Genomic DNA, 27,131 nt, shown 5'->3' with positions numbered 1-27,131 from the left:
ATCCAGGTCATAAGTGGAGCCACCTCATTCCCAGGGTCCACAGAACACACAGGAAACGGTAGTCCCCAACACACTTTATTGGGCGTAAGGGTGTGAACGTGTGATTACAAGACATATAAACAAACAGAGCCTGTGTTGATCCCCTGGTGCGGGGTAGTAACTACCTCTCCTGGAACATGCTGGAGCCCGCTGCTTCTTCAGTGACAGCCCTGCTTTGCCCTTGCAAAGGATCTGTTGTCCATGCTGAGACCCAGCTAGGGTGGCTGCCCTACTGTCCTGAGCTGCTAGTTCCAGGCCACAGGCTGGGGTGGCCAAGGGCAGGGACACAAGCTCACCCAGAAACACACAAAGCTGCACTCTACAAGGCCAGCTAGCCGTCCGTCTTGCTTTGCTCCATGTTCTGGTGGACAGACAGCCTGCCTCTTTGGCTGGACAGTGCAGAAGCAATGGCGGGTCTCCACGCTGCTCACTCCTCCTCGTGGAGGCCGTGGGTGGCTCCTGCTCAGCACCTCCCTCTGCCTGGCCGAGCCTGGCCCACGCCCACCCTACTGCCTCCCGGACTTCGCCCTGCAGTAGTTGCTGTAGGCTTCCTCGAACATGGCCTTGCAAGGGAAGCGGGCCTTGAGCTTGGAGCAGATGAGGAAGGACCCGCCCATCTTGCGGTGCAGGGAGTAGGTCTCCTCGGTGGAGGGATGAGACGGTGCTTCAGCATGACGGGGATCAGGTTATGGATCTTCTCGGTGGTGCTCTGGGTGCCGAAGTCAAAGGGCTCTTCTGAGGCAAAGGCTTCCCCCAGGATGAGGATGGCATCCAGATGGGCATCCTCCATGGCCTACACCAACAAGAAGGGCGGAGGTGACCGGGTTAGGACCCCCCAGCCCCAGGTCTGGAGGACACCGGAGAGGTGACAGGATGGTTTGGGTCCATCATAAACGGTCCCGGGTAACAACCCCAACCCTCCAGACCAGGCAGGACAGACCACTGACAGCTTCCATGTGAGCCAGGGTGGAGTGCAGAGGCCTTCGCTCCTACACTATTTCTGTCCTCCCAAAGTTGAACTACAGATCCAGACCAGGCAGGGCCCGCCACTCTGAGGACGGTGCCCTGCCAGGCACTGGACGCGTGACAAGTACCTATCAGCAGAGCACTGAAGGGACAAGGGGCGCCCAGGTGGGGACAGATCCCGAAGCTTGGAATGCACAGCCATCCTGACGGTGCACTCAGGTCAGGGAAGGTCAGTTCCTGGTAGCTGCTGGGTGAAGAGGCTCTAAAGGCCTGGGCACTCTGGCCACCCGAGCAAGCCATCCCCTGCCTCCTGGCGGCCAGGGTGAGCAGGCGGCACAAAGTGCTGACCCTAAGCAACACGGTTGTCTCCACGCTGCACATTTCCTACAGAATGCCAGGTTTCAGAATGCTGGGCATAAGGAGGCCTCCAAGAGCAGCTGGTGCTCAGGTACTAAGGAAAGACAGCTGTGTCTACGGGAGCTGGGCCTGGACCTCCTTCCCAATGTTAGCCTGGGTGGTTCACTCACCTTGACCTCGTAGCCAGTGAGGAATTTCATCTCTATGGATTTCTTCAGCACGGCCTCCCTGTCCTGGTCAGCAGCAGCCCGGATGACCTGGGCAGAAGAGAGAGGCTCCTGCCCTACCACAATCCTCTTGTGTGCCTGCCAACCCTTGGCCTGGCATCCGCAGCCAGCTCGGTGGACCCGACAGGCTGTGGCCAACTCCAGGAGGCTCTCCCACACTTTTCAATCCCCAGCATTGGCTCTTGGCCTCTGAAATCCACGGGCCAAGGCTCCATTCCCGGTCTTACCTGAATGTAGAGGTCCGTGAAGGATCTGTCATATTCCCGAGTTGCCCCGAAGTCCAGGAGAGCCACCTACAGATGAAGATACGACACTGAGGTCCTGCCCTCTGGCTCTGGTGAGCAGAGAGAGGAGGGCCACTTCCGGTCTGAGCTCCCAGGGCTCTGCGGAGACCCTCACGTGAGGCTCAGCTGGGGCTTACCTTGTGCTGCTGAGGGTCATAAAAGAAGTTGGACCAGTTGGGGTCAGTCTGCATGACATGGAACTCAAACAGCTCCCTCAGACACAGCACCAAAATGTTGTAGCAGATCTGGGGACAGGGTAGGAACCTGGGTCAGGTGGCACTGACTGCCTTGTGGCCTCCCAAGTCTTTGCCTCCTGAATCCCACCCCAACAGGAGGATGCAGTCATCACCCCCTTGTCCAGCCTCCCCAGGAAGGGCTTAGGGTCTCTGTTCACATCGTCAGGTGCCCAGCACAGCCTGAGCGCACCTCATTCCGGACTTCCTGGCTCAGCCCTTCCGCCTGGTCCAAAGGGAAGCCTGATATTAGCTCGGTGGTCAGCACATGGGGGCTGCAGAGCTCATCCACAATCTCGGGCACGAAGAAGAAGGGGTGATCCTTCAACAGCTCCCTGTGTGGAGACGGAGCTCGCATCCGGTCTGGACCCTCCACAGCGCCCCAGTGGAGGAGAGCCCACCGGGGGGAAACCTCTCTGCAGGGGGGAGGATGTGGCCACACCCCGGCCCCAGGGCCATCCACCCTTAGAAACAGAGGAGCCTGCCCCCTCGGTACCCCTCAGCCTCCCGGGGCCCCCTAAGAGCCACACCTGAACTTCTTGGCATAGGCAGCTTCCCGCTGGTAGTCACACTCCAGGGCAAGTTCCCGCCTCAGCACATCAATCAGGTGCTCAGGGAACAGGCCTGTGCCAGAGAGGGGCAGCGGGTGGGACGGGGGCATTCCCAGAACGCAACCCACCCGCCTCGTGTCTGCAGCCCAGCCTGACCTTCTGGAAGCATGTTACTCATGTTCAGCACAGCCATGAGGTTGTTGACGTCACTGTTGATGCTCTGGGCCACACCAGGGTACTGCAAGGAGAGAAAGGGGGGTTGCCTGGGGGGGCAGCGGGGCAGGCTGTCCCTGACCATTAGCTTCCCAGCCACCTGGGGCCAGATCCTTGAATGAAAGAGCCAAGACGCAAACAAGGTTGCCATGACCTGACCTACCGCCACCCTGCTCTCCCTTTTTCCTTACTCGACCCCAGGAAAAAGCAGCTGGTTCCAGCATAGGCCGTAACGGCCATCCTGCACCAAGATGGCTAAGACACAGCTTCATCCCCTCAACTTGTCACCTAGCCAACGCTCACCCAGCGCCAGATGCTGAGGACAGAAAGACAGGGTGTCCCGGGAGACATGGGAAAGGCCCCACCCTCTGAAATCCTGTGTGGACAGGCGCCCACCACACAGAGCCATCTACCTGGATCTTCATGGCCACCTCACGGCCACCCTTCAGGCGGGCCAGGTGCACCTGTCCTATGGAGGCAGCCGCAAAGGGTCGTTCCTCAAAGTACTCCAGCTTGTCCCTCCACTGGGGGCCCAGGTCATTGTTGAGGGTTTTCTGGAAAGAGGCCGGGGAAGACAGGAGCAGGGCCTGGTTATCTGGGACACCCTGATACGCACCCAGCTTGGTCCTTAGACCCCCCACTCTTTCCCCGCCCCACCTCGAGCAAACCTCACCATCATCTGCTTCAGTGGCATGAAGTCGGCGCTTTGCCGAACCCGCTCAAAGATCTTGGCCAGGTGAGGGTTGATGAAGGCATCATCTGGACGGCAAGAGAGGTCGGAGTGGGGCTTCCATTAGGGAGGGGTGCGCACAGGCCAACAGGCTGCCCGGGTACCACTGGACCCAGTCAAGGCAGTAAGCCCACCTTGTTCTCACACCCTGCCCTCCTCCCCTCACTCTGCTGGCCCAGGCTTCTCTGAGGTCACACACTGGTCCCCAAAGCTAACTGTAAGCTCCTCCACTAGCTCCCAGTGAGCAACACCACAGGGTGGCAACCTCTTAGAGTTTCTCAAGACACCCACCCAGAGGCAAGCAGCATGCTCTTGGCTCCTGGTGAAGACGATGTCCCAGGACTGCCACAGCAGATCTCCTTCCCACACCGACCCACTCCACCTCCCACCACTGCCCACACCTCGGCACCCACGAGCCGGGGCAGGGCGGAGCCCTCCACTCACCCTGGATGCTCAGCATCTGGCCCAGCTTCAGCGCTGCCCCGCGCACCTTGCACAGTGTGCTCACAATGCGCTCTGCATTCGCCTCGGACAGGAAGGGGCTAGAGTCCAGCACGGCCTTCTTCCCTGAGGGGCAGGGGGGTCGGCACACATTCAGGGTTTAGGAAGGATGCCTGGGAGAAACTTCATGATGCCTGGGCACAGACACTCAGCCTATATACACAACTGCTGTGTGTCCACAGAAACAGCAAGGAAATTCAAATCCCTATGCATCTCCTCCACAGCCCTCCTCGGCCGGGAAGGTCTCCCCTGCTAGTGGGGCAAGTCTGGCAGGAGGGCCGGGAGACTCCTCAGCAGTACCTAGAAGACAGGAGCCAAGCCTCCACCCTATCTGTCCTGGCTGAAGGGTCTCTGGAGCACTTGCCCCACGGGTCCTAGCTGCAGGAAGACCTCCGTCCTCCAGGGTCAAGGACAGCAGTCTTTGGGCATTGTTTCTCCCCTCTGCCCCACAGCCTGGCACAGCCAGCTGGCTCATACACAACCCCTCCCAGTACCCAGGGTGGTGGCACCAGCTGGGTGATGACTCCAGGGAGCTGACAGTGCCAGATGAATTCTGCTGCCAGCGTCAGTGCAGCTAAAGAGCATCATGGCCTCTGCCCACAGAGCAAATTACCGGGGGACAAGGTAGGAACCGGTCCAGACAGGGGTCTGACTGCCAGATCCCTCTGTCCTCCCCGGCTCTGGGACACTCAGGGCTTTTGCTACCTTTATGAGTTGTTGGGTCAGAGAAGCCCTGCTCAGCACCTGGCAGCTTCTTCAGCACAGAGCCACAGGCCTGGAAGGCCAGGGGCAGATGTGCAACAACTGCCCTTGCAGGTGTCAGAGAAGGGGCTACCTGGGAAGGAGTGTCCAGACATGCTGAGGGCTTGGACTCACCCCCCGGCTGAGACCGGAGGACAAGATACGCAGGGTAGGAGGGCCGCTCCACAGCAAGTCTGGGCTGCCCCAAGGCCTACCACAACCCTGGAGTAAAACCAATCAGTAAGTGAGCCCAAAAGGGACCCTGGCAACAGCAGAAGGCAGAGCCCAGAGCGGGGCAGCCCTCTTCTGTCCTCTCCAGCCCCTGAGAGAGCAGAGGGGTAAACACAGGCCAGGCCACTGATTCCAGGACAAAGGAATCATCTATACACAAACCACACATCTCCTGCTACATGGAGACGGTGTCTGGCCCAACTGAGCTTCCTAGACATCTCATTCCCATGGGCTGATCCTCACAGGCTAGAGGCATGTCCCCTACCCAGAATGGCCTAGGCCAGCCAGGACAAGCCAGCAACATGGTGGTATGCCCAAGGCAGGACAGGGCCTCCCAGGGCAGAGCTTGCTACCCTGGACAGTATTCTCAAGGTCAAGTCATGCTAGGAAGTCAGAGCAAGTCAGGATCTGCCCTGGCTGAAGCCTCAGGACCTACTGGCAGGGCTAATGTAATCTAAACCTCAGTCACCGCAGTCCCTAAAAAAGAACACCAGCTGTGCCCTTGGAGCCAGGCTGGCCTCTTCTCCACTTAGACCAGGTGGGTGAGAAGCAGCCGGCAGGAGGTACTGGCTCTTGGGAAGGCTCGCTCCTCATGCAGAGAAACACAAGCTTCACATTCCGAAGTATTTCAGCACCAGCACTAAAAATACCCATGCTAAATCCCCTGTCCTCGCAACCCTTCCAAGGACATAAGAGGTGTCCATCCTAGGACTGGGGTCTGTGGGGATATGCCTGTGCCCTCTTTCCAGAAGAGAGAACCCCATGGGTGAGGTGCTGCCTGGGAAGCTGGTAAGAACAATGGAGTGTGGGCATCACGAGGCCCCGTAACAGGGATGAGAGCTGTAAGAACCCTTAACGAGACTGCAGTCCTGGAGTAGGACCAGGGCAAAGGGTGCTCAGCCCAGAACCTCAAATACATTTTGAGAAATCCACTAATGAGGATCCTTAATGGCCCTGCCGGGGGAACTCCTAGTCACCTACTCTCAGAGAGGAGCTCACATGGCATCCTACGGCTCCTTCCCCAGCCAGCATCCCAGCATCAGGAAGTCCCTGATGTTTTGTGGGGCCTGAATGCAGAACATTCTCTAGATTGTACAGACATGAGTGGCCACTCAACTTGTGTTCCAGGCAAGCTTGATGGACCTGATCCTGGGAGGCAGAAAACAGAGATGGTATGATCTTTTTCTCAGAGACCAATCGTCTCTGGAATGGTCCCAGTATCTCTGGGTCACGGTCAATGAAAGGGGGGGCACAGTGGGCCTGTCCCAGATGCCAATGCCCACATCCCTAGCCACAGGCAAGTAGGGAGCCCTGTGCCTCTATCTGACTTAGGCAGACTACATTTGCGAGGCTCCTGGAGAGCAGGGCAGGAAGGGAGGGCAGGAACAAAAGGTGGGCATGCAGGAAGGCAAGGGCAGGCGGGTGAGTGTGAAGGTGCATATGCTGGTGGGAGCATGCGGTGGGCAGCCAGAGGCAGCCAGAAGGGGCTGGGTGATCAGCTGGGGAAGAAGAGGAGCAACCTCCCATCCTCCAACTCTCTAGAGCAAGCCAAGTCTACCCATACGGACAGTCCCTCTACCCCAGGAACCATCTACATCAACTAACTCTTCGGAGAGGGGTTCCTGCAGCTGGGTCAAGAGGTGCTCCCTGGTGGCTGACGCTCCTGGAACAGAGGTGGCCACAGGCTAGGACGTCTAAACCATGCACGCTTCCACGCAGGGCCCTGCTCACCTGTGGAGTTTTCAGGACGCAGGCTCTTCTTGGCAACTTCAGCCAGTGCCCCAAAGCCCAGACCTACAGCCAGACCTGGAAGGACCAGAGAGCAGAGGCTTGAGTGGCTGAGACCACCCCGCCTCAGGCCCGGGCAGCAGCAGGCAGATACTACTTCAGTGCCCCAGGCCTTGCTGGGTGCTCCAACATTCCGAAAGGGAGTAGGTAAGGAGGACACGCGCACTGGTGGTCTGAGAACATTCAGCTCTGGACAAGGGCTTCCTGAATTTGCACAGCTCTCACTGATCACCTCTGACAACCCACGCACTCACGGGAACACAAACAGACTCCATATTGGGAGGGACCAGCACAAAAAGGAGGATGGATCAGGCATGGTCTCCAGGCCACTTCTGGGCAATACTCCCAGAGAGATGACCACTCACTTCAAGTCTGCAAGAGGGTCCAGTAGTCCTGGCGTTCCTAAGCTTTCACTGTAGCACCATAAAACAGCTGGCAGTAAATGCTGGAATGTTCCACAACAGCAAAAACACAGGGTGTCCCAGCCGAAGCCCACAGAGCCAGAACAGACCCGCCCCAGTCCCACACCCACGCCGGCAGCATTGGCGATGACTGAAAACAGTAGCCTTAGGCTCTGCCCTCCCTCCTGGCAGGTACTACTGAGTCCAGGCAGAGAGCCGGAAGTCTGTCTCAGACCCACACCTTCCTTGGAGCGCCCTTTTCAAAGGCTGTCCAAGACAGGCTCCCCACTCAGGGACAGGGTGAGGTGTGGCATTCTCCAGCCTGTCTACAATAATAATGCATTAAAGAAAAACACTGGATTTACTGAAAAACTTATCTCATGGGAAAAAAAAGAAAGGAAAAAAAAAAGCTGTTATCCCAGCATTTGGAAGGCAGAGGCAGGAGGTCGGCCACAGTTCAAGGCCAGCTGGGGATATAAAGAAAATTCCAAGGTATTCAGAAGTATATGATGAAGCCTTGTTTAAAAAAAAACCCACCCACAAGTACATAAATAATTTTTTAAATGCACTTTAGTTAAAAGGAAATTCTTCTACACATTTAATTAATATATCTTATCTGCCACTAGGTGGCAGTGCACTCTCCACTTAGCCGGCTCTAACAGCAGCTCCTACCTCAGAGGTCCCTGAGAGAACCAACTGAAGGTGTAAAGTGCAAACAATCAAGCCAAAAGATAGCAAAAGTCTCGTGTCGACTACATGCATGACTTTAAATGTTCTGTTAGCTCCTTTTAAAAAGGCAAGCAGAAACACGGAGAGTGAGTTCTAATGCATTTAACCTAGCATCTGTAAAACAGAAATCAATATAAAAATTAAAGGCCTTTCCCATCTGTGGGTGTGTCCGTCCTCAAATCCCACGGGAGGGCACATGCACAGCACACCACACCACGAGGCAGGACAAGCCAAACAGGAAGAAGCCACGGGTCCTGTAATGCCCAGAGACAGGATTCAGAACCCCCAGGGACGTGCTGGTGTGCCGGGACAGAGGTTAACATGGCTGCCTGGCGGGGGCATGCATGTGCTGTTCTCTTTAACGCTCCTCCTACCCGTGCCAGTCTGGAGGGCACTGGGCACTAGAGTCCTGATTAAACATTAACTTCCCACCACCTGCCTCCCTCACCTACCCAGCACAACATCTAACTCAGCAAAAGAAAGGAGAACAGGCAACATCAACCTTCACCAATGCCCCTGGACATCCAGTCTTTTCTGCTGAGGGCACCTCCTGAGACAAGCCCCCCGAAAAGGCAGATGACGTCACAGGTCATCCGCTTGTCCAGGCTGAACATACAACGCTCAAAGCCCTCCTAAACACACCCTGGCTGGACTCAGCGCTGCTGCGTCAAGCTGTTCCTGGCTGTTCCTGGCGTCACAGGCAAAGCACAAACTCTACAATGGGGAGCACTGTTTCTGAACAAATGCCTCAAGAACATTCCAGGAAGGAGGCCTCAGGCTCCTCAGGAGCAGCATCAGGCCCAGGGCTGGGCTGCCAACTGAGGCTGAGGCTCCCTGCAGCAGGCAAAGCAGGAGGTAAAAGCAAGCTCAGCCAGCCAGCAATGGTGATCTTGGCCTCTGCAGTTCTGCAGACCCAGAATAAACCACCCCGCCCCCACCAGCCTGGTGAAACGTGATTCCTGGGATCCCCTGCCCGGCTCGGCCTTCATCCAGAGCCTGGTGGACCTGGGGTAGCTAACTGGGAAGAGGGGACCTCAGCTGTCATTCCCTGCCACCTTCAGGTACCCGCTCCTGTACCCAAGGACCCCGCCAGCACTGGCTCTCCTGCTGTGGTCTGTGGTCGGGGAGGAGGGAACAGCTGCTGGCAGCCTCCTCCTGGCCTGTAAGAGCACACTGCCCAGACACAGAAAGTTCCCACGTGTCTCTCCTCACGGGTGGAAGTGACAGCGCACAGAGCCCTGCAGCAGGCGAGAAGAGGCAGGGTGGGCTGTGTCCAGGTCACCAGAGAAGCAGTCACCCCACTTCCTCCCAGTCCCAGAGGTGAAGAAAGCTCAACAGCTCTCAACAACAGAGTCCTTCGTGAGCAGGACAGGGGACACAGGACAGCAGTCACCACTCCTGCGGGCGCTGGCTCTGCCTGCTGAGACGCCAGGGCCTGTGTGCGAAGCAAGGCTGAAAGAGGCCTCTGCAGAAGGAGCCAGACAAGAGGCCTGAGGGACCACGCCCGGCTTCTATCCTTTTTTTTAAAACTCAGGATGAAAGCCGGGCGGTGGTGGCGCACGCCTTTAATCCCAGCACTTGGGAGGCAGAGGCAGGTGGATCTCTGTGAGTTCGAGGCCAACCTGGGCTACCAAGTGAGTCCCAGGAAAGGCGCAAAACTACACAGAGAAACCCTGTCTCGAAAAACCAAAAAACAAAACAAAACAAAAAAAACCTCAGGATGAAACCCAGGGTCCTTTGTGTATCAGGCAAGGCCTCTACCCACTGAACCACATCCTCAGCCCAAACCCACTTTAATTCCACACATGCTCGCTCAGACTGTTAAGAAAGTCCACACAGAGCAGACAGATGGACATGGGTTCTGTCCTCCACTTCTAGGTATTAACAGTTTCCTGGAAGAATACCTGGCATCTGACAGCATTCTCAATCCCAGAGAAGTCAGGGTCCTAGACAGGAGCCACAGCCCAGGTACAAGAGGAAGAGGAACAAAATGGAGGTAGGAGAGCACCCGAGGCTTTTTCTCTCAGGGCCTCAGGACCTGGCCTCCTGTTCCCAGAACTGGACTAGAAGAGCGGAAGACCTAACAGGTCCTCTGCTGGCTACATGTGAAGGGAGGGGCCTAGTTGTAGGACAGGCAGCTCAGATAGCCCGTACAAGACAGAGGTCTGGGCTCAGCTCCCTCCTCTGTAACTGCGCACAAGAGCAGCTACCCCTCTGGGGGCTGAGTCTTTGAGGCTACAGCATTCCCTGTCACAGTCTATTTCCTGCCCAACGCAAGGTGAAGAATTCGCTTTACCATATACTCCACCCACCGTGATGTACTGCTTCACTCCAGGCCCAGAAACAGTCACATGAAGAGAGCGTGAACCCTCGAAACCTCCCGTGGGTTCAGACATGTTTTGTCAGCAGTGAGGGAAAATACAACTGATACAGAGGCAATACAGAAGACAGCGTATTTCCCAGAAAAGGGTCCACAGAAGGTCCTGAGCCTCCCTGACCTACTCAACACCAACATCATGAACCCATCAGACCTGTTACGTACCTAACCATGCGGCCAAGGTCAGTATGTGAAACCAGCCACCCAAACTATTCTTCCATTGCTTACATTGTCCAACTGAGGACAGCTAAACCTTAACAAACGGTACCTCCAGAAGCCCAGGTCAGAGCCCCCACTGCGAATGGCCGTCACTCCTAACAGGACCTCTGCAGATGAGCAGTGGGTACCCGCCTACAGTGTGTGAGCGTCTTTCCACCAGAGCACAGTGTGGTAGGTTCAAAGGCTGATCACGTGAGAACAAGGGCAAACGGAGCCCCCAACACTGCAGCAAACTGAAATGGCTTGAACTGACAGCGACCACGGGTCACGGTCTGTGGCTATCATCACGTTAACAGCTTCAGACCTATGGGGTCTGGTAAACTGGTCCCCCAAGTGGCTGGTCCCAGGACAAAAAGTCCTCTATCTAGGCAGCTCACAGGCTCAGTGAAGAGCCTGTACTCGGGACCAGTCTCCTTCCTGCAAAGACTGCCCTGAGCAAGGCCCGCCAAGTAGTCCAAGCTGGAGCTCGTGGCCAGATTCAGTCACACACCAGGCCCAAGAACAAGCCGAGACCGGGCCAGAACCCAGTTACCAGGTCAGCACACCCACGGGAAGACCCAGACCCTTCCCAGCCAGTGCAGGACAACACTGCCACACGCTCTCCAACACGGGGCACATGGCTCGACTCCCAGCCACTTCCACCTGAACGGACAGCGGCCACCTCCACTCAACCCGGACAAACAGAGCAGGGCAGCAGGCGAGGGACGGCATGGGGACGTGGCCACCTCACCTCCAAAGTTGGCCAGCCGCCCGATCCGGGTAACCGGCACCTTCCGCTCCCGAGCCCGCTCGCTGAGCTGGAGGGAAACAAAGGAAACCTATGGAATTCACAAAGCTGACAGGTGAGACTAGGCAACCGAGCCCACGCTGCCTGGACACCCCCCCCCCCGACTCCCCTGCAGCCGCTCCAGCAGGCAGCATGTACCAAAAGGCCCCCCAACTCCTCAAGACACGGCACCCCAAGTGGGGGGCGAAATAAGGGCCAACACCAGCCTCACTGGAAGTGGGAACCACCCAGGTCCAACCATGCTGCCTCTCAGACCCACCATCTGCCTGTGTGGCTTGCTCTCGGGGCGAGCCTTGGCCTGCCGGGCCTTCTCAATGTCTTCAGCCGTGAGGCCCCCCACAGGGGACTGGTCTTGGTGGAAGAATCTTCGCTGGATGCCATTGGCCAAGAACAAGTCTCTGCGATCTACAAAGAGCCTCCCATTGACTCTGCCCATGGGGCGGTGGCCTGTCCCGAGAGCCCCGCTTCCCTGAAGGGTCCACCAGAAACGTAGGTGGGAGCTGGGCCCTCGCTGTGGGCATGACCCGGGGTCGAAGATAGTGACTTGTCCGGGGAAGAGGCTCCAGAGAAGTCCAGGGAGGCTCCAGCTGCCTGTGGTGTAGAGAACTGAACCTCGGCCTCCAGATCTTCAAAGTTCTCGGTGGCATATGACTCTTCATGCTTATCCTGACCCTGCAGAGAACAGAGGCCAGTGTGAGGGGCAGGGCTGGTCTGAAACTCCTAGTGAGGATACTGCATGTGACTGCCAACCAGCCCTCTCTGTCCCTCCAAAGGTAATGCTATGCCTAAGACCTGAGGTCCCTTCACAGCCTAGGAGGTAGCAGACAGCTCCAGCCTGCTTCTTCCAGAACTGCTGTGATCTCAGGCAGGAAGCTAGACACACACCACTGAGGACCCAAACAGGGCTGAGGAAGACGCACATGACTCTAGCAATGAGTCCCTCACCTATAAAGCAGGGCCAACTCCGAGCCCATGGGGCTTTCAGGAGAGAAACCAGGACAAAAGACGAGGAAAGCTTGCAGACGCGTAAGAAAGAGGCCAGTGAGTGGTAAAAGGAGCCACAGATGGAGACACTGGGTTCTGCAACTCCTCACTGCAGACAGGCCCACCATCAGCCCTATATGCAGCTAAGAGGTTCTTGCCAGGGGTGGTCAGAGCCTGGCTGTCCCTGTGAATTTGAGACACGGAGAAAGGGGGCAGAGGACACCCCATGTTTCCTTTGTAAGTTATAGGTTCAAACTTCAAGCCCAGATTCATTCTGATCTTTACCCTTGAATGAACTTGAACAAGTTCCTAAGCCTTCTCGGTGATGTCTACATCTGAAAATAGGGCTCCACCGTCAAACGGTGACAGAGTTACAGGCGAAGTCCCAGAAACTGCTGGCGAAGGCTATAATTAAATAGCACTGTGTCTGTCCTAAAGAGAGAGAGGCCTGTGGCCAGGTTCCCGGTTCAAATGACATCTGAGCAAATGTCATGGCCTACGTGCTGTCCACATGCCACACAGCAACAGCGGGAAACCTGGAGCGCCCACACTCAGCTACTTGAGATGTTCTGAGGACTAAGGAACAAGCCTTGCTCCCGTGGAAGTGGGGGGGGCTAGGTGCTACTCTGACCTCACAACAGGAGCCGACTGGGAGCTGATGTGACTGGAGAAGGCCAGGAGGTAACAGCAGAGCAGGGTCAAGGGCCGGCCCTGCTATCCAGAGTCCCAGAGAAGAAGAAACAAGGCACACCAGGTTCGGGTACTTCTCCTACAGTCAGGCAAGGCCTGGTGTGAAGAGTCCAGAGCAGGGTCCCCTGTCCCACAACTCTCATGTAACTGCTATTAAAGTAGCTGGGGGACCCTACAGGCAACAAGGGACCCTAGTGCCTGAAAGAGCCCCAGCCTCTGTAAGTACCTGATGAACGAATGTGTGAATAAGTGCCTGGGCTGCTAGAGCAATCAGATCCCTCAGACCTCGAGGGTGAAGAAAGGAACCCCAAACCCAAGTATTAAGGAGTGAAGGGGGGCCTTCTCCATGGCAGTGGGCTAAGCCATCTTCCGCCCCTGGTGACTAAGGGGAGGTGGCCCTGCCTGCTGTCGACTCCACATACAGAGAGGAACAGTGGAATTAGGAGGAAGTCCTCGGAGGGAGTTCTCACACACACCGGTGGAGGAGGCCGGTCTAGCACGCAGTCTTACTTTGGAGTGACCCAGAGCACCAGAGCAAGCTCAAGTTCCAGACTTTCCACAGGACCAGCACCCAGCAGGACTCCACCGCCCACCTCGGCAGCAGGAGGACAAGAGCTGGAGTCAAGGCTAGGAAAGGACAAGGGTTCTCACCCTATCACTTCACAGCAATCACGACTCTTGCAGCAACCTTAGCCTGGGAAAGAGGAGTAAGCATACAGACCTGCCAATCAGCAGTAGAGGACCTCAAATGCAGAGGGAATAAAGATGTCTAAAAATAAAGGCATCTGTAGGGTGAGGACCACTGTGTCACCCTAACATAGGAGGGAAGGGCCAGGAATCCTGGACCTAAAACTAGCAGAGGCTGAGGCCTGGGACAGCTCACATCCAGAGAAGCATGAGATCTTCATCCAGAACTGCGAGGGGAAAGTGCTTGTCTAAGCCTCCCAGTCTGTGGACCTCGGTTACAGTAACAGTACTCTCACAGGGGAACCTGATCTGCCCGAGCATGATAGCAGGACATGCCACAGGACACTAAAGAGACAGGGCAATCTCTGCAAAACAAATACACGCACAGACACAGACATGTGCGCGCACACACACACACACACACACACACACCGACAGACACACACACACACACACCCCTACAGCCAAGTCTATTCTGACACTGCTTTGGCTTAAAAATACCCCTTGATATAAGACGTTGAGCGTTCCTGGACCTTGGCACAGAGGTAACCTTCGCCCCGACAGCAGGAGGAGGAAGGGAGAAGAATGCAGCCCTCACTAGGGCTGTGCCAGCCGCCACCCTGGAAGCGAGCACCTTCAGCAAACAACATGGGTCCTGGCTGAGGCTCAGCAAGCCTTGCCCATAGGAGGGGCCTTCAAAGGCTCACGTTGAGCCAGGCTGAGCTATACATGAGGCCTGCTGTGGATGCATGTCTGAAACCTAACTCAGCATGCTAGTACATGAAGGTGATACATCATGAGGATAGAGCCAGGAAACCAGGAAATGGGCCCTTATCAATGTCAAGTCTACTAGAGCCCTAATCTTGGACTTCACAGCCTCTAGAACTGTGACAAGTGGGTGTTACTTAAGCCTCCTAGTCTGGTATTCTAGTATTACAGCCAGATTCTCACCTAAGTGTCCTACCCCACCCTAAAATGACAGCGGGACACACCAGCCACTGTGCTCTCTAGCCTCCGCCACAACAAGACAGGCTGGCAGGTGTCCGTGTCCTGGCTCACTCCCCAGTCTCATTAGGAGCTCCAAGTCTCCAAGCACCCCACCCCACTGCCGGAAGGGACCTCTCACCTGCACCTTCCCAAAGACCATGCTGATCTGCTCCACAGCGGTAGACTGCAGGGCCCTGGCTGCCAAGATGAGCTCCCCACCAAGGCCCAAGTTCTGCAGGTGGGTCTCCACAGCTGCCTGGGTCAGCTTGGCAAGGCCTTTGGCCACCATGATGGCATCCCCCAGCATAGCAGCCATCCTTCAGGGCTGGAAGAAAAAAGGCCAAATTAAGAAAAGGGATCACCACATCTGACAAACACTGATGAGGTCCCCAGATTCTGAACAGAAGGCAAAACTGGTGTTTGGTTTTTCCACTGATCTCCCCTTTTGATTGAGGTGAACGGAAGAGAAGGAGAGGAACAGGGCCCAGGGCAGCAGTGGTCAGCTCTACCAGCACTTACCGCTGCCCATGCACGTCATCACCTGCGCCTCACAAACACCTCTGACACCCCTCAGCACAGACGTCCCAGGGCTGTGGCAGAACCGGGGCTCAGCATGTGTACTAAGCCCGAGTCTGGGGCTCTTTGCTCTGAACCAAAAGGATGTGATCAAGCAAAGGCGTTCCCTCCCTGAGCAGTGGGGCCTCTCCCCGGGCCTCCATCACTGGGGGCGCCTGCCTCTTCCAAATCACTGGTGCACTGCCCAGTGAGGCGCAGGGCAGTCACCCACAGTCTGAGAGGCTGAGAGGACCTCCTCCACCCACAGGCCGGCCAGGGCTTCCACGCTGCAATCCAGCACCGAGAACAGCAGAAAGGCGCACGAAGCAGGGGAAGCAACCACACACGCTGTGGAGGCCCGCTCCCTGCCTCCACCGTGTGCCGCCTGCTCCCTTTTCTCCCTGCTGGCCATAGCAGAAAGTGTTCCTTAATGTAGGTCAGGGTCAGAGATGCTGAGATCCAGTATCCACAGTGTTAGTAGCTAGGGCCTGGCCTAGTTGGTCATTAACTGCCCCTGAGGCATGGTTATAGACCAAGATAAGTCCTGTTAACATGATGGAAGCAAAAGAAAAAAAAAAACAGAAGAGCCAGTGATCCCACTGCCTCCCCAAGGAGCATGGTGACCAAGGCGGGCAGCAGACCCGGGGAGGCCGGGTCAGCAAAGGACATGGGGTCTGCCTGCCCTAAGTCTCAGGGACAGGAAAGCCAGAAATCCCGGAGAGGAGTGGGAATGGCACTTCAGACAGGGGACGGACATAAGGTATGGGCTGAGCAGGGACAGGGACACACGCACACACACACACACACACACACACACACACACACACACACACACACCAGAGGAGTGGGGACAATCAAAGGGGCACTGGCACCCCTCTTTCACTCCATTCACTGAGAGAAGCACAGCCAGGGAGGGCACCCAAGAGCACTGACAGGGTCCTAACCAGAATGTGGGGTTGCTGAAGGCGTCAGCCCCAGTCACTCCAAGATTCCAGCAGGATCTGCTCAGTCAAAGGCATGACATTTATTTAAAAGGAGAATTGGGGGGTGGGGCGGGGTGGGGGAGGCCTCGGCAGTCAAGAGTACTTACTGCTCTCACAGAGAACCTTAGTTCGTTCCCAGCACCCACAGCAAGTGGCACACAACTGCCTGAAAGCCCTGTGCCGGGGAGATGATGCCCCCAGCCTCCGCCGGCACCTGCATCACATGCACACACCCACACACAGACACATAACTTTAAAAACCTATGACAGAAACTCACTCACAAACAGGCTGGCAACCATGAGGATGTGTTTACACGTGCCCTTGGGCAATACTAGCAGTGAGCACCCGTGGGGAAAGTACCTTCCTACACACCTTTTTTACGTTTTTAACTTTTATTTTATGTGTATTGGTGTTTTGCCTGCATCTATGGCTGTGTGAGAGCATCCGATCTTAGAATTACAGACAGTTGTGAGATGCCATGTAGGCGCTTGGGTTTGAACCCGGGTCCTCTGGAAGAGCAGTCAGTGCCCTGAACCTCTGAGCCATCTCTCCAGCCCTCTCTCCACACCTCTTAATATTTATAAACAATCCATGGCCCGGGCTGTCAGCGAGAAAAGCAGAGACAGAGAAGAGAACTAGGAAGTCAAAGCCGGCCAGCATCTCCACAGTGGCCTGTGGGGGTGGGGTGGGGGTACCATCAGCCCCGGCCCGCTCTGTGCCGCCTCCCTGTGTCACTTAGGACAGTGCACAGCTCAGTCACAGTCACTCGCCCTCCAGTCTAAGCCGGGAGCTGGAGAAAATGACCACACACCACACCGCCGGGTTCCATGTCACACCCTAGGTTTCTGCTCCGCACTCCTCTGTTTTATGACAATAAAGTCACAACCCAAACCCACAAACCAAACAGCGAGGACTGGTAAGGCAGCATTCAACTGGAGCTCCAACAGCCTGTGAGCAGCTCCTAACTCACAGCCACCACCACCCTCGACAACACTGACACACTGTGTTCACTACCCTGAAGTCTAAGGGCAGAAGCACCCACCAGGGCCCTTGAGAACCTGGAGAGGGTGGTGAATTCTGGAGGCGATCTGTACCAGAAACACACTCCTGCCTGTGGCGAGGACTATCTGCTATGGCCCAGGGATCCCCAAATCGAGCCTTCCCCTAGATCTCCTTTAAGTCACACCCAGAAAGCCAGGACACAAATCTCCCACAGACCATGACCCCAGTGGTTACAAAGCTCACCTCGCCCATTACCTGACACAAAGCAGAGCGTCCTCCTAGACCTACTTGATCCGGACTTTGATTTTAGGCTTAACACCAATTCTGCCTCAGTTTTCCACTTAAGTCACTATACCCACACACTAACCTTCCACGAGAACCCAGCTGGTGAGTGATCGGGGCCAGTCTAGCCTGCCTGTCCCACTGCCCTGACAAGAGCTTAATTTCTAAGTCATTTCAGGTCCTGCACACGCCACAGGGCAGTGGTAGGACCTACCAGAACCCGGCACTGACTCCCCTGTTTCCCGAACACAAGTCCACTGCAGGGTGAAGTTACACCTGCTTACAAGGATGCAAAACAAACAAACAAACAAAACCCTGCTCCTAAGAGGGAAAACACTGAGTAAGTGAACTGAAGAGGTTAAGTTCCTGCACTGGGAACTATGAGTTCATACTAACAGTTCACATATCCCACTTTCAAAATCATAAATAAGTCATCTTTTCAGGGGCTGGAGATGGCTCAGCAGTTAAGAGCACTTGCTGCTCTTCCAGAAGACCCACGTTCAATTCCCTGCACCCACATCAAACAGCTTCCCAACCTCCTGTAACTCTAGCTCCAGGAATTCCACACCTTCCTCTGGCCTCAGTGGGCACCTGCATACATGCAGCATAGACATACGTATACATGTATACATACATACATACATACATACATACACACACACTAATAAAAGTAAAATATATCTTTAAAAAAATAATAAAGTAAATTAAAGGGCTGACGAGTGTCTCAGCAGTTGGAATGAGTGATTGCTGTTCTTCCAGACGACCAGAGTTTGGTTCCCAACACCCATGATGGGCGGCTCCCAACACCTGTATGTAACTCAAGCTCCAGAGAATTTGACATCCTCTCTAACCATGACCAGCACCACACACACGGATAGACTCACTCAGAGACACATACACATAAACAAAAGAAAATGCTTAATTAAAAAAATAAATTAAGAATAATGAGCCACGCTTTCCTTCCTGACTGAACAGTTGTATACAAAATACTAGTGAATTCCAAAATGGTGCCAATTCCTGCCCTAGATCCTTGACCCCAGAGTCATTTGAACAGAAAGAAGGTCCCTTACAGATTTCTGGGCACGGTGTGGCAGAACCTGTTTTCCTCAAATCAGCAGTTATTGCTAATGAGCACAGCCTACTGTTTATGAGCATGTAGATTTCAAAACCACTGTGGCTGGTCCATGGCCACCCCCTTGGGTAAACATTATTTACTCATCTGCAGGGGTTAGGCTGGGCCTCCTCACAGGACAAAGTGAACCAACTGTTGACACCCTTATCAACACAGGCCGCGTTCTGTACGGGAGTCCTGCCCCCAAGAAGCAAAGCAGAGGGGAGGGACAGCACATGACTACCAGAAGGAAGCACTTTCCACAGCTCTTCTCCTCTGCTTTCCATGTCGGGGCCTTAAAGACCCAATTTTTAATTCAGCACAGTCCCAAGGTGACCTATAATTCAACCATGTTGGGCACTCAGCTAGGAGACATTCACATCACAATTTACATCATTACATCAAAAGCCCGGGAACTCTGTTCACTCACAAGAACCACACCAGCACCACGACTTCAGGGACAAGTGTCAGAGCTTTCACGAGGACTAACAGCCCCACTGCCCTCCTACCCTACACCAGCCCTGACGCAACACCCTGCTGGTCTGGGGACCCTGTTCCTGAGGAAATGTCCTCTGGGGGGAACAAAAGATCCAGTACACTCAGCTGTGTGAGAGGACAGAGCCTCACACTTGGAGAGTGTACCAGCCAGGGACCATGCTAGCTAGCATCCTTCACTCGGATCTCCCGTTGTACCTGGCTTGTCCTGCAGGCCCTGGGTCCATGTGTCCTAGCCACAGCACAGCAGCATGCGAGCAATCTGTAACGGGCACCAACGCCAAGGAAGCATCGGCAGTAAAAACAAAGGAGGTGACTGCCCAAATGGAAAATACTATCCTCGGAGCCTAGACATGGGCCCCCGACCTGCCACCACCAACTGGATGACTCGGCTTCTACACGCCTCGTCTGGTCCCGATGTGTGAATATCAGGAAAGCAAATAAAGACAGTCTCCAGAAAGGCACAGCTTCAATGACAGAAGCCTTCCACCTGGGCAGCGGCTGAGAAAGAGGACGGGGCAGCCCAGAGGCAGGTGTCCCAAGATCTGGGAGGTTTTCCTGCGGACCATCATTTACCAACCTTCCTAAAATCCTTCCAGAACCACCTCCTGGAGCCAGCCCCCAGCTGGAAGTTATCTGGGGCATTGAGGACCTTCGAATGAAGTCTCCAGGACTGACAAGCATGCCCAAGGTATGCAGACCTGGCCAAATCCATAAAGACGTTTTTATCTGCGGGAAAGTGAGTAGCATTCTTTTTTAAAATGTGATGAATACAATAAGCAATGCCAGTATGCAAAAAGCTGACAAAAGCATGAAGTACTCACCACTGGAGACCCAGATAGGGAAGGGAGTCTTGGGGGCAGAAAGGTGGCCATATGCACCCCGCTTCATAGCCAGGATATACCAACCTGCCACTCACTGTTCTCATGGGGTGAGAACAGGCTGAAGACGGTGTATGAAGACTTACCAAGCATCAGTCAGTGCCCTTCATAACTACAGGGCATCACAGACCGGCTCCCAAGCCAGCAAAGCTGTGGTATTCACACCTCTCCAAGCCGGGGTCCACCCTCCTCGGGCCTCCCCCTGTCACGGCTGCCACTAAAGACTTGGAATGGCTGGGATAAGGACCTAAACAGCAAACTGCACAGGACGTCCTCAGCCCTGAGACGCCTTCTCCAAGCAGGCAGCATGAGTCTTCTAGTGTACATATATGCCCAGGGGTCCCTTAGGCACCTCAAGCTTGGCATGTCTAAAGACAACCTTGACACCCTAGGCCCACGTAACAGCCATACTCATCACTCTATCTTGCCTTGGCCTGCCCATGCATTCCCAGGCTGGCAGCCAGCGCAGTTTCTTTTTAAAAGATGTCCTGTCAAGTATTCCCACACCCCATGGCTTCTCTGAGATCCCTTAGATGCAGAAAGAGACTTCCTGATCTAGCCTCTCGGCCTTGCCAGCCTTAGGCTTAACGTTCCCTTCACTGAGTGTGTTCCAGCCAGGCTAAACCACTCCTGAACTTCACGGGGGACCCTCTTGAAGGCCTGGGCTCCCTACACAAAGTGCGTTTCCTCCCTCCTCAGGGGCATCTGTCCCGCTTTCCCGGACCCTGCATGCCACTGCGGCTCTCTGAATCTGTCTAGTAACCACCTCCCCAGAGGCTGTCCATCGCGGGACAAGAACCACCTCTATCTTTCTGTACACCCTCCTGTCCCTCCAGCACAAGCAGTATTGTACGGTGATAAATACCTAGCCGATGAAAAGAGTTTAGCTGGTCCCTCTAAAGCTTGAAAAAGCCTGGCATTTGCAAAATTGGCTCAAACCTGCTCGCAGCTGTGGCCCACAGGTGACGATCAAAAGTTTCAGAAGCTCCTAGGAGCTGGTCTGAAGCGGAAGTAACTGGAGGGTTTAAGAGATAGCTGGCCAGACCCCAGGGCTTCTGGGTTTCCAGCAAGGTGTCACGTGCAGATGATGCTGCCAACTCTGAAAGCCCTAGTCCTTCCAGAAAAGGGGGAAAGAACAGGATGACTGTCAGCCGAGACTAAGCAGGAAGCCTCCACAGAGAGACATTTCTGAAGTTCCCACCTGCTTCTGGCTCCCGAAGCCTGGCTTTGCCTCTAACAAAACCTTCAGTTACTCCTCCTTTTTCCACGACCCCTTCAAGACTGAGAAAATGGAAACCAGAGGGACTGTACTGAAAGACAACGACCCCAGAGCCAATCACCCAGAACCCTCAAGACTGTCTCTTCAAGAGTTCTTCACCAAGGACCACTACAGAGGTCCCAATGGGCAGTGAGTGGTCTTCTGCCCCTTTCCAGTGAAGAACCCTTCTTCTTTTGGACATGAACATGTCGATCTCAATCCTCCATGGGAACGGAAAAGTCCCATGACATCCTTAACATTTTTCCTTTTCTGACAAAAAGGAAAAACTAAATAACCGTTTCCTCCAAGGACTCAGAAGAAGGAATGCATTAGAGTAAATAAACTTCAGAAGCACAACCCACAGATCACTACGGATTAGCCCTCTGCCTACACTTTCACAAGTCACACACCAAGGACTATCAGTCACCCACCTCGGTCACCTAACTTCAGGCCTCTGACTGCAGGGCAAGCAACGTCCTAAAGTGCTAACAGCTTTCAATGGCAACTTAATACTAGATACTAGGAAAGGACTTTTGCTCTTCCCATAAGCAAAGCAACCACAGCTTCAGCACCGAGCCAGGCCTCGGCCAGCTTGTCTACCTCTGCTTCCACAGGCCCCCACACAGGGACCCCCTCAGGCCCCCACACAGGGACCCACACCAGGAATCTCTGTCCCCTTCTCCTCCTCAGGCATTCTGTCTGATAACAATCCCAAAATTCGGCCCGAATCCCTCAGACTACATTTCTTTCAAAGCGGATGTGTGTGGTGATTCAGCTCTAAGAACGGGCGTCTCAACACCACTGCGAGAGGGTCAGAGGAGGGTCCTCGTCACCACCTACTGCTGTGTTACAGAACCACGACTAAAAGCAGCTTGGGGAGGAAAGAGTCTGTCTGGCTTATGCATCCAATCATAGCCCATCACTGAGGGGAGCCAAGGCATGAACTCAACTAGGGGAGGAAGCTGGGTCAGAAGCTGAAGCAGAGACCATGGAGGGGTTTTGTCCACTGGCTTGCTCCTCACGAATGGCTCAGCCTGCTTGTTTATACGAGGCAGGAGGAACACCTGTCCAGAGGTGGCACTGGGCACAGTGGACTGGACCCTCCTACATCAATCAAACATACTCCAACAGACTTGCCGACAGGCCGACCTCATGGGGACATCTTCCCAGACAAGTCTAGGTTTGCGTCAACTGACAAACCATCAATCAGCACGGTGAGTAGCAGTATATATGTAGGATGGGGTGATGTGGCAATTTAAACGATACTAGACAAAGTATTTGTTGACAAGTAAGAGTATATTGCATGTTCCCGTGGAGGGGAAAAAAAATGTCATCACAGAACATTTAAAAGCATGAAGTTTTCTCTGGGTAGTAGGTTGTTAGATTCTTCTGAAATTTATTTATGTTTTCTAAAATTTTCTACCGGGAACATGCAGTATTACAATAATGTTAAGACTGTGTTGTTTAAAAAAAAAAACCCTTAAATATGATGTTTTAAGTAAGCACACAAATATGTACTTTGAAAAACCTATTCCATATCCCTCTAGTGCCTGTCCAGGGTAGAATGGCCAGTAGGTCAAGGGACAGCCCAGACAGCTATAAATAATACCTCTCTGAGCCCTTGGTTAGCCCTGTTCAGAAGACGCTGGCCCCTAAGTGGCTGCCAGGCACATAGCCTGTAGTCATCTTACTCTGGGGAGTAAGGTTCAACTGCCCTTCTCAGAGTGGTGGTGAGAAAAATCACTTGGCACAGGCCTTCCTACCCATTGGCCCTTCATCAAACGGCAGAAATAGTTAATGAGTGCAGACTCTACACACAGAGCCCCTGGAGTTCCTAATTTAGAATCAAATAACAAATGCAGTGACCATACTTTCTCAACATGAAAGACACCTATGACTTGTGTCCTTCAAGACCAGGGGGTAAGCAAACCAAGACTCTGGGGCCATGTCAGCCTGGCCAGCATGCCTGGAACCAGCATGCCTGGAACCAGCATGCCTGTAAGAAATGAGGATATTCTAAAAGAGGCAGTGTAGTGTGTCCATCACCACAGCTACAGTCTATGGAAATAATGAACTCCAATAATTTAGAATTCTCCCAGGAATTTCACATCAAGGAAAGTGGCTAAAAATGGGCCAGCCACAGGGGAAACCTTTCTCTCCAAGACTATTTACAACCTGCCAGCCCTTGTTGCAGGAGAGTGGACCCGAGACTGTGGCCAGTCAGTGACGGGCAGAACCACACCCTGACCAGGACACCTTCAGTGTGCATATCTCCTGCCTTCAATTTAAACTCTACCCTTGTGTTAGGACCATCATGATGGATCAGGGTGCGAGAGGCAGGGTGTCACCGGATCATTCTTAATGTGGCCCCATTGAAGAAATCTCCTTTTTCTGATTTTCACCATTAATTTTGGCTCTTTTAAATTGGCTTATCAAAGATGAGTGGCTGAGCCTGGCATGATAGAGCAACTAAGGCATAAACGATGCCCCTAACTCTGATAACACTACTATTTTATGAATAAAGTTGCACTGTAGACCCCAATTCTTGGAAGACATCTAGAGTCGTCACCAGAACTATATCCTAACAGGCCCGTGAGGACGGTACCAGGACAAGGATTTCCAGCCCACCAAGCTCATCTCCTGCTAACCCAGAAATGAACCTGACCTACTACCAGGGCTGGAGACCACCTTTTCCTGGCTTATCTACAGAAAGTTAACCTCTTCGTGCTCAGGACTGGGAGAAGGCAGAGGTGTCCGATACCAGCTCCCTGGACAGATCCTCCTAGCTATCACTGTTACCTGCCTGCATTCCTCTGCGCCTCAGCCTACACAGAAAAACCACTGTCAGTCCACAGTGTGAGCTCTTGTGAGTCTACCACCTCCTAACACTTCATTCCTGCACATTCCTGCCAGGCAAGCAAGCACTGAGGACATCCTAGAGCACAGGGGTGTCGGTTGGAAGACACATGCGGATAGACAGGCAGCAGACAGGGGTGGGGACACTGTTCCTCCCCCAAGCCTCACACAAAGCCCCTCTTGACTAGGACAGTAGTCAAACCCTAGAGAGCCACCCTGGCTGGTCAGCATGCCCTACACAAGGAGCCAGTCCCCAGAGCTGCTCACTATGAACCCCAGCCAGATGTAGCCTAGTAGCACCTATTATAATTCCACACCACTCTAGAGGCTGAGGCAGGAGGATCATGAGTTGAGACCTGCTTGAACTACATAGCAAAATCCTATCTCAAAAAAAAAATGTATGTATTAAAAAAAACAAACAAACAAAAGTATTTGGTTCAGGTAGTAACCCAGCAATAAGGTTAAGACCTCTGTAACTGGTCACCGGTTTGAACCATGGCTCTGCGGCCAACCTGCAGGTTAAATTCTATAAGCTTGGTTTTGAGCCTCCGCTTTCTCATCTGCACTCGAGAGGAGTACATCAGATCTCCCACATGAAAGCATGTGGGTATTCAGGGCATGCGTCGGGTATCCAGGACCATCAGCTGGTGTGACAATTAACATTATGACCACGCAGGGACCCTGGTATAGACCTAGTGAAAGCAAAAAGAGCACAGATACTACCTTGTCACTTCTGAGTCAGGGAGACAGGCAGTGCTGGGAAGGGACAGGCTGGTTTATTTAGCGATGTGGTATGAGGCACTACCTAGGGGCGGGGTTCAGGATGCTGACAGCCAGCTTCAAACACCTCGGAAACATGCTGGACATAAACCCCACAGAGAGTCCTGCGGCCAGTGCAGAACGCAAGGAGATGGGCTTTATGTGCTCCCCCTCCCTTCCCTGTAGCACATACAGACACGGACATGGCGGTAGCAGCACCCCCCCAATCAAAGGCAGCTTTTACAGGGGTCAGGCTGCGAGTCTTCAAGCTGACTTGATGAGTCTGCAGACACACGTTTCGTTTCCCTCTATTCGTCCCTGTCTACAAGGGGGGATGGGAGGAGGAAGGAGGAAGAAGGCAGCTGTTGCTCAGGAAGCAAGCCTGCCCTGGCTATTCACAGGACATTCTGGGCCAGAGGAGAAGGACATATACCCAAACCTGGCCACAGCAATGCCCGGTGTTAGCTCCGACACCTATGGGAGCCAGAGCCACCGAGTTGCTCTTCAATTTCTCAAAGAACTGAGATTGAATGTTTGTAAGCATTCAAACAGTGACTACCTGCAATCTACTGGCAATTTCCTCTGCCCCCCTCCGCCACGCCAGGGTTGGAGACAAACACTTAGCATTTTATGTGCACAGTCTCCAGAACATGTCATCCAGCACAGTGAACAGTCAGTCCTCTCCTTCCTGGACAGCACACGTAACAGGCTACAGGCTGACAGACAGACTGACAGCAAAAATGGGTTTCCAGCTTCAGCTTGGACACTGGCTACATGTGACCTCGGGGACACCAGTTCTGCTCCTGGGGCCAGTGTGCTCCAAGGGTAAATCAAGACAGTACTAGTTCCTCCGGGAGCACAGAAGGGTGGCAAGGAGCCACACAGAGCTCTTTCTGAAGTGATCTTTTCAGATTTAATCAGGTCTGGACAGAATAATGCTTAAAGGAACTAGGAAAGGCCCACCTAGACATTCTACCAAAATAGCAGGGAGGGGTGCAGACCTGTGCTGCCTTCACAAGGGTGCAAGCAGAAGCCTGTACCTCGGGAAAGTCTGCCTACCTGCCCGCCTGCCTGCCTGCCTGCCTCTCTCTCTCTCTCTCTCTCTCTCTCTCTCTCTCTCTCTCTCTCTCTCTCTCTCCCCCTCCCTCCCTCTCTCTCTATCTCTTCCCCCCTCCCTCTCTCTCTCTTACACACACACACACACACACACACACACACACACACACACACACACAGGATACCCTGTCCCTCCCACACTTAGCCCAGGATGTCTTTGCTCCTTCTACCATAGAACACAGGCAATCAGATATGAACACCTTCAAATTCTTGGTGCCTCCTCCCAGACCCTCTTCTCTTTCTGCCTCCTTCTGCCTTTCTCCTTTTACAAAAGCCTTTCCTTTCCATCCCACAATTCACGCCCAGCCTCCCTGAACCAAACACAGGCAAGAACCTGCAGACTCTGCTCTCACAGGAACGGAGCACGTATGCCTCCCGCTGCCCCGTGACACCTGAAGTGCAGGCCAGTCGTGGCCTACCTCCACCACTACGGTCCACTTCCTGTTGGCCTCTCATATTCCTACAACTCCCCCTCCTGGTGGGCTTCATCCCTCAACTTCCTTCACCAACCTCTCTTCACCCGTTCCACGCTCCACAGATGAGCCAGCTCAAGCTGGTCCTAGTCCTCCCCTACCCACCCCCACCCCCACCCAGTGTGTACCGTCTTCTGGGCTGCTTCCTTCTCTCCATGGGTTAGTCACGGCCTCCCCATTCCCAGGCCATGCAAGCTTTCTGAGCCAAGTGTCCCACATCTGTGCTATACACCCATCCCAGCATCACAAGCAACTACAAGTCACACACCGGAACTTCGAAGGGTAATGAAATTATTCTAACTTCGACTGTGGTAGTGGTTAAGTGATATTTTTTAATCAACTGTATGAAAATGGGTGAATTTAGTGCAAATAAATTATATCTTAATAAAAAAGGACAGAAAAATAGTTCCAATGGCATTCAGTCCCACATGTCTAAAACTAACATTGTCACCTTCCTCCAAATTAGTTCTTCCTCCTCCTGTGACCTGTTTTCAGGAATGACACCATTACACAGTGTCCGACCCCTGTATCTTACCTGCACAGATTCAGCCCAAACCTTGAGTCCTATGGTCCCTCTGATCCCACCACTTGTGACTCGGGTCACCCTCGCCTCCAAGGCCACCTCCCCTTCACTCCC

At 53.9% G+C, this 27,131-nt stretch overlaps 1 protein-coding gene across 1 annotated transcript; it reads right to left on the bottom strand.

Moving 5' to 3' along the window:
* Positions 1–57: 57 nt before the first annotated feature.
* Coq8a (coenzyme Q8A) lies at positions 58–27,131 on the bottom strand. The gene is given in 17 exon segments (XM_028865478.2): positions 58–682; positions 685–832; positions 1,533–1,619; positions 1,817–1,882; positions 2,011–2,118; positions 2,300–2,441; positions 2,637–2,730; positions 2,814–2,895; positions 3,284–3,424; positions 3,544–3,629; positions 4,045–4,167; positions 6,805–6,879; positions 11,318–11,384; positions 11,634–11,815; positions 11,818–12,046; positions 14,862–15,047; positions 27,030–27,131. Coding segments are annotated over 16 exon segments (1,944 nt in total). The 5' UTR covers positions 15,039–15,047; positions 27,030–27,131; the 3' UTR covers positions 58–545.

Source organism: Peromyscus leucopus, chromosome 15, assembly GCF_004664715.2.
Source record: "Peromyscus leucopus breed LL Stock chromosome 15, UCI_PerLeu_2.1, whole genome shotgun sequence".
NCBI lineage: Eukaryota > Metazoa > Chordata > Mammalia > Rodentia > Cricetidae > Peromyscus > Peromyscus leucopus.
Note: the sequence above shows the minus strand (reverse complement) of the source record. Positions and strands in the feature narration are given on the sequence as shown.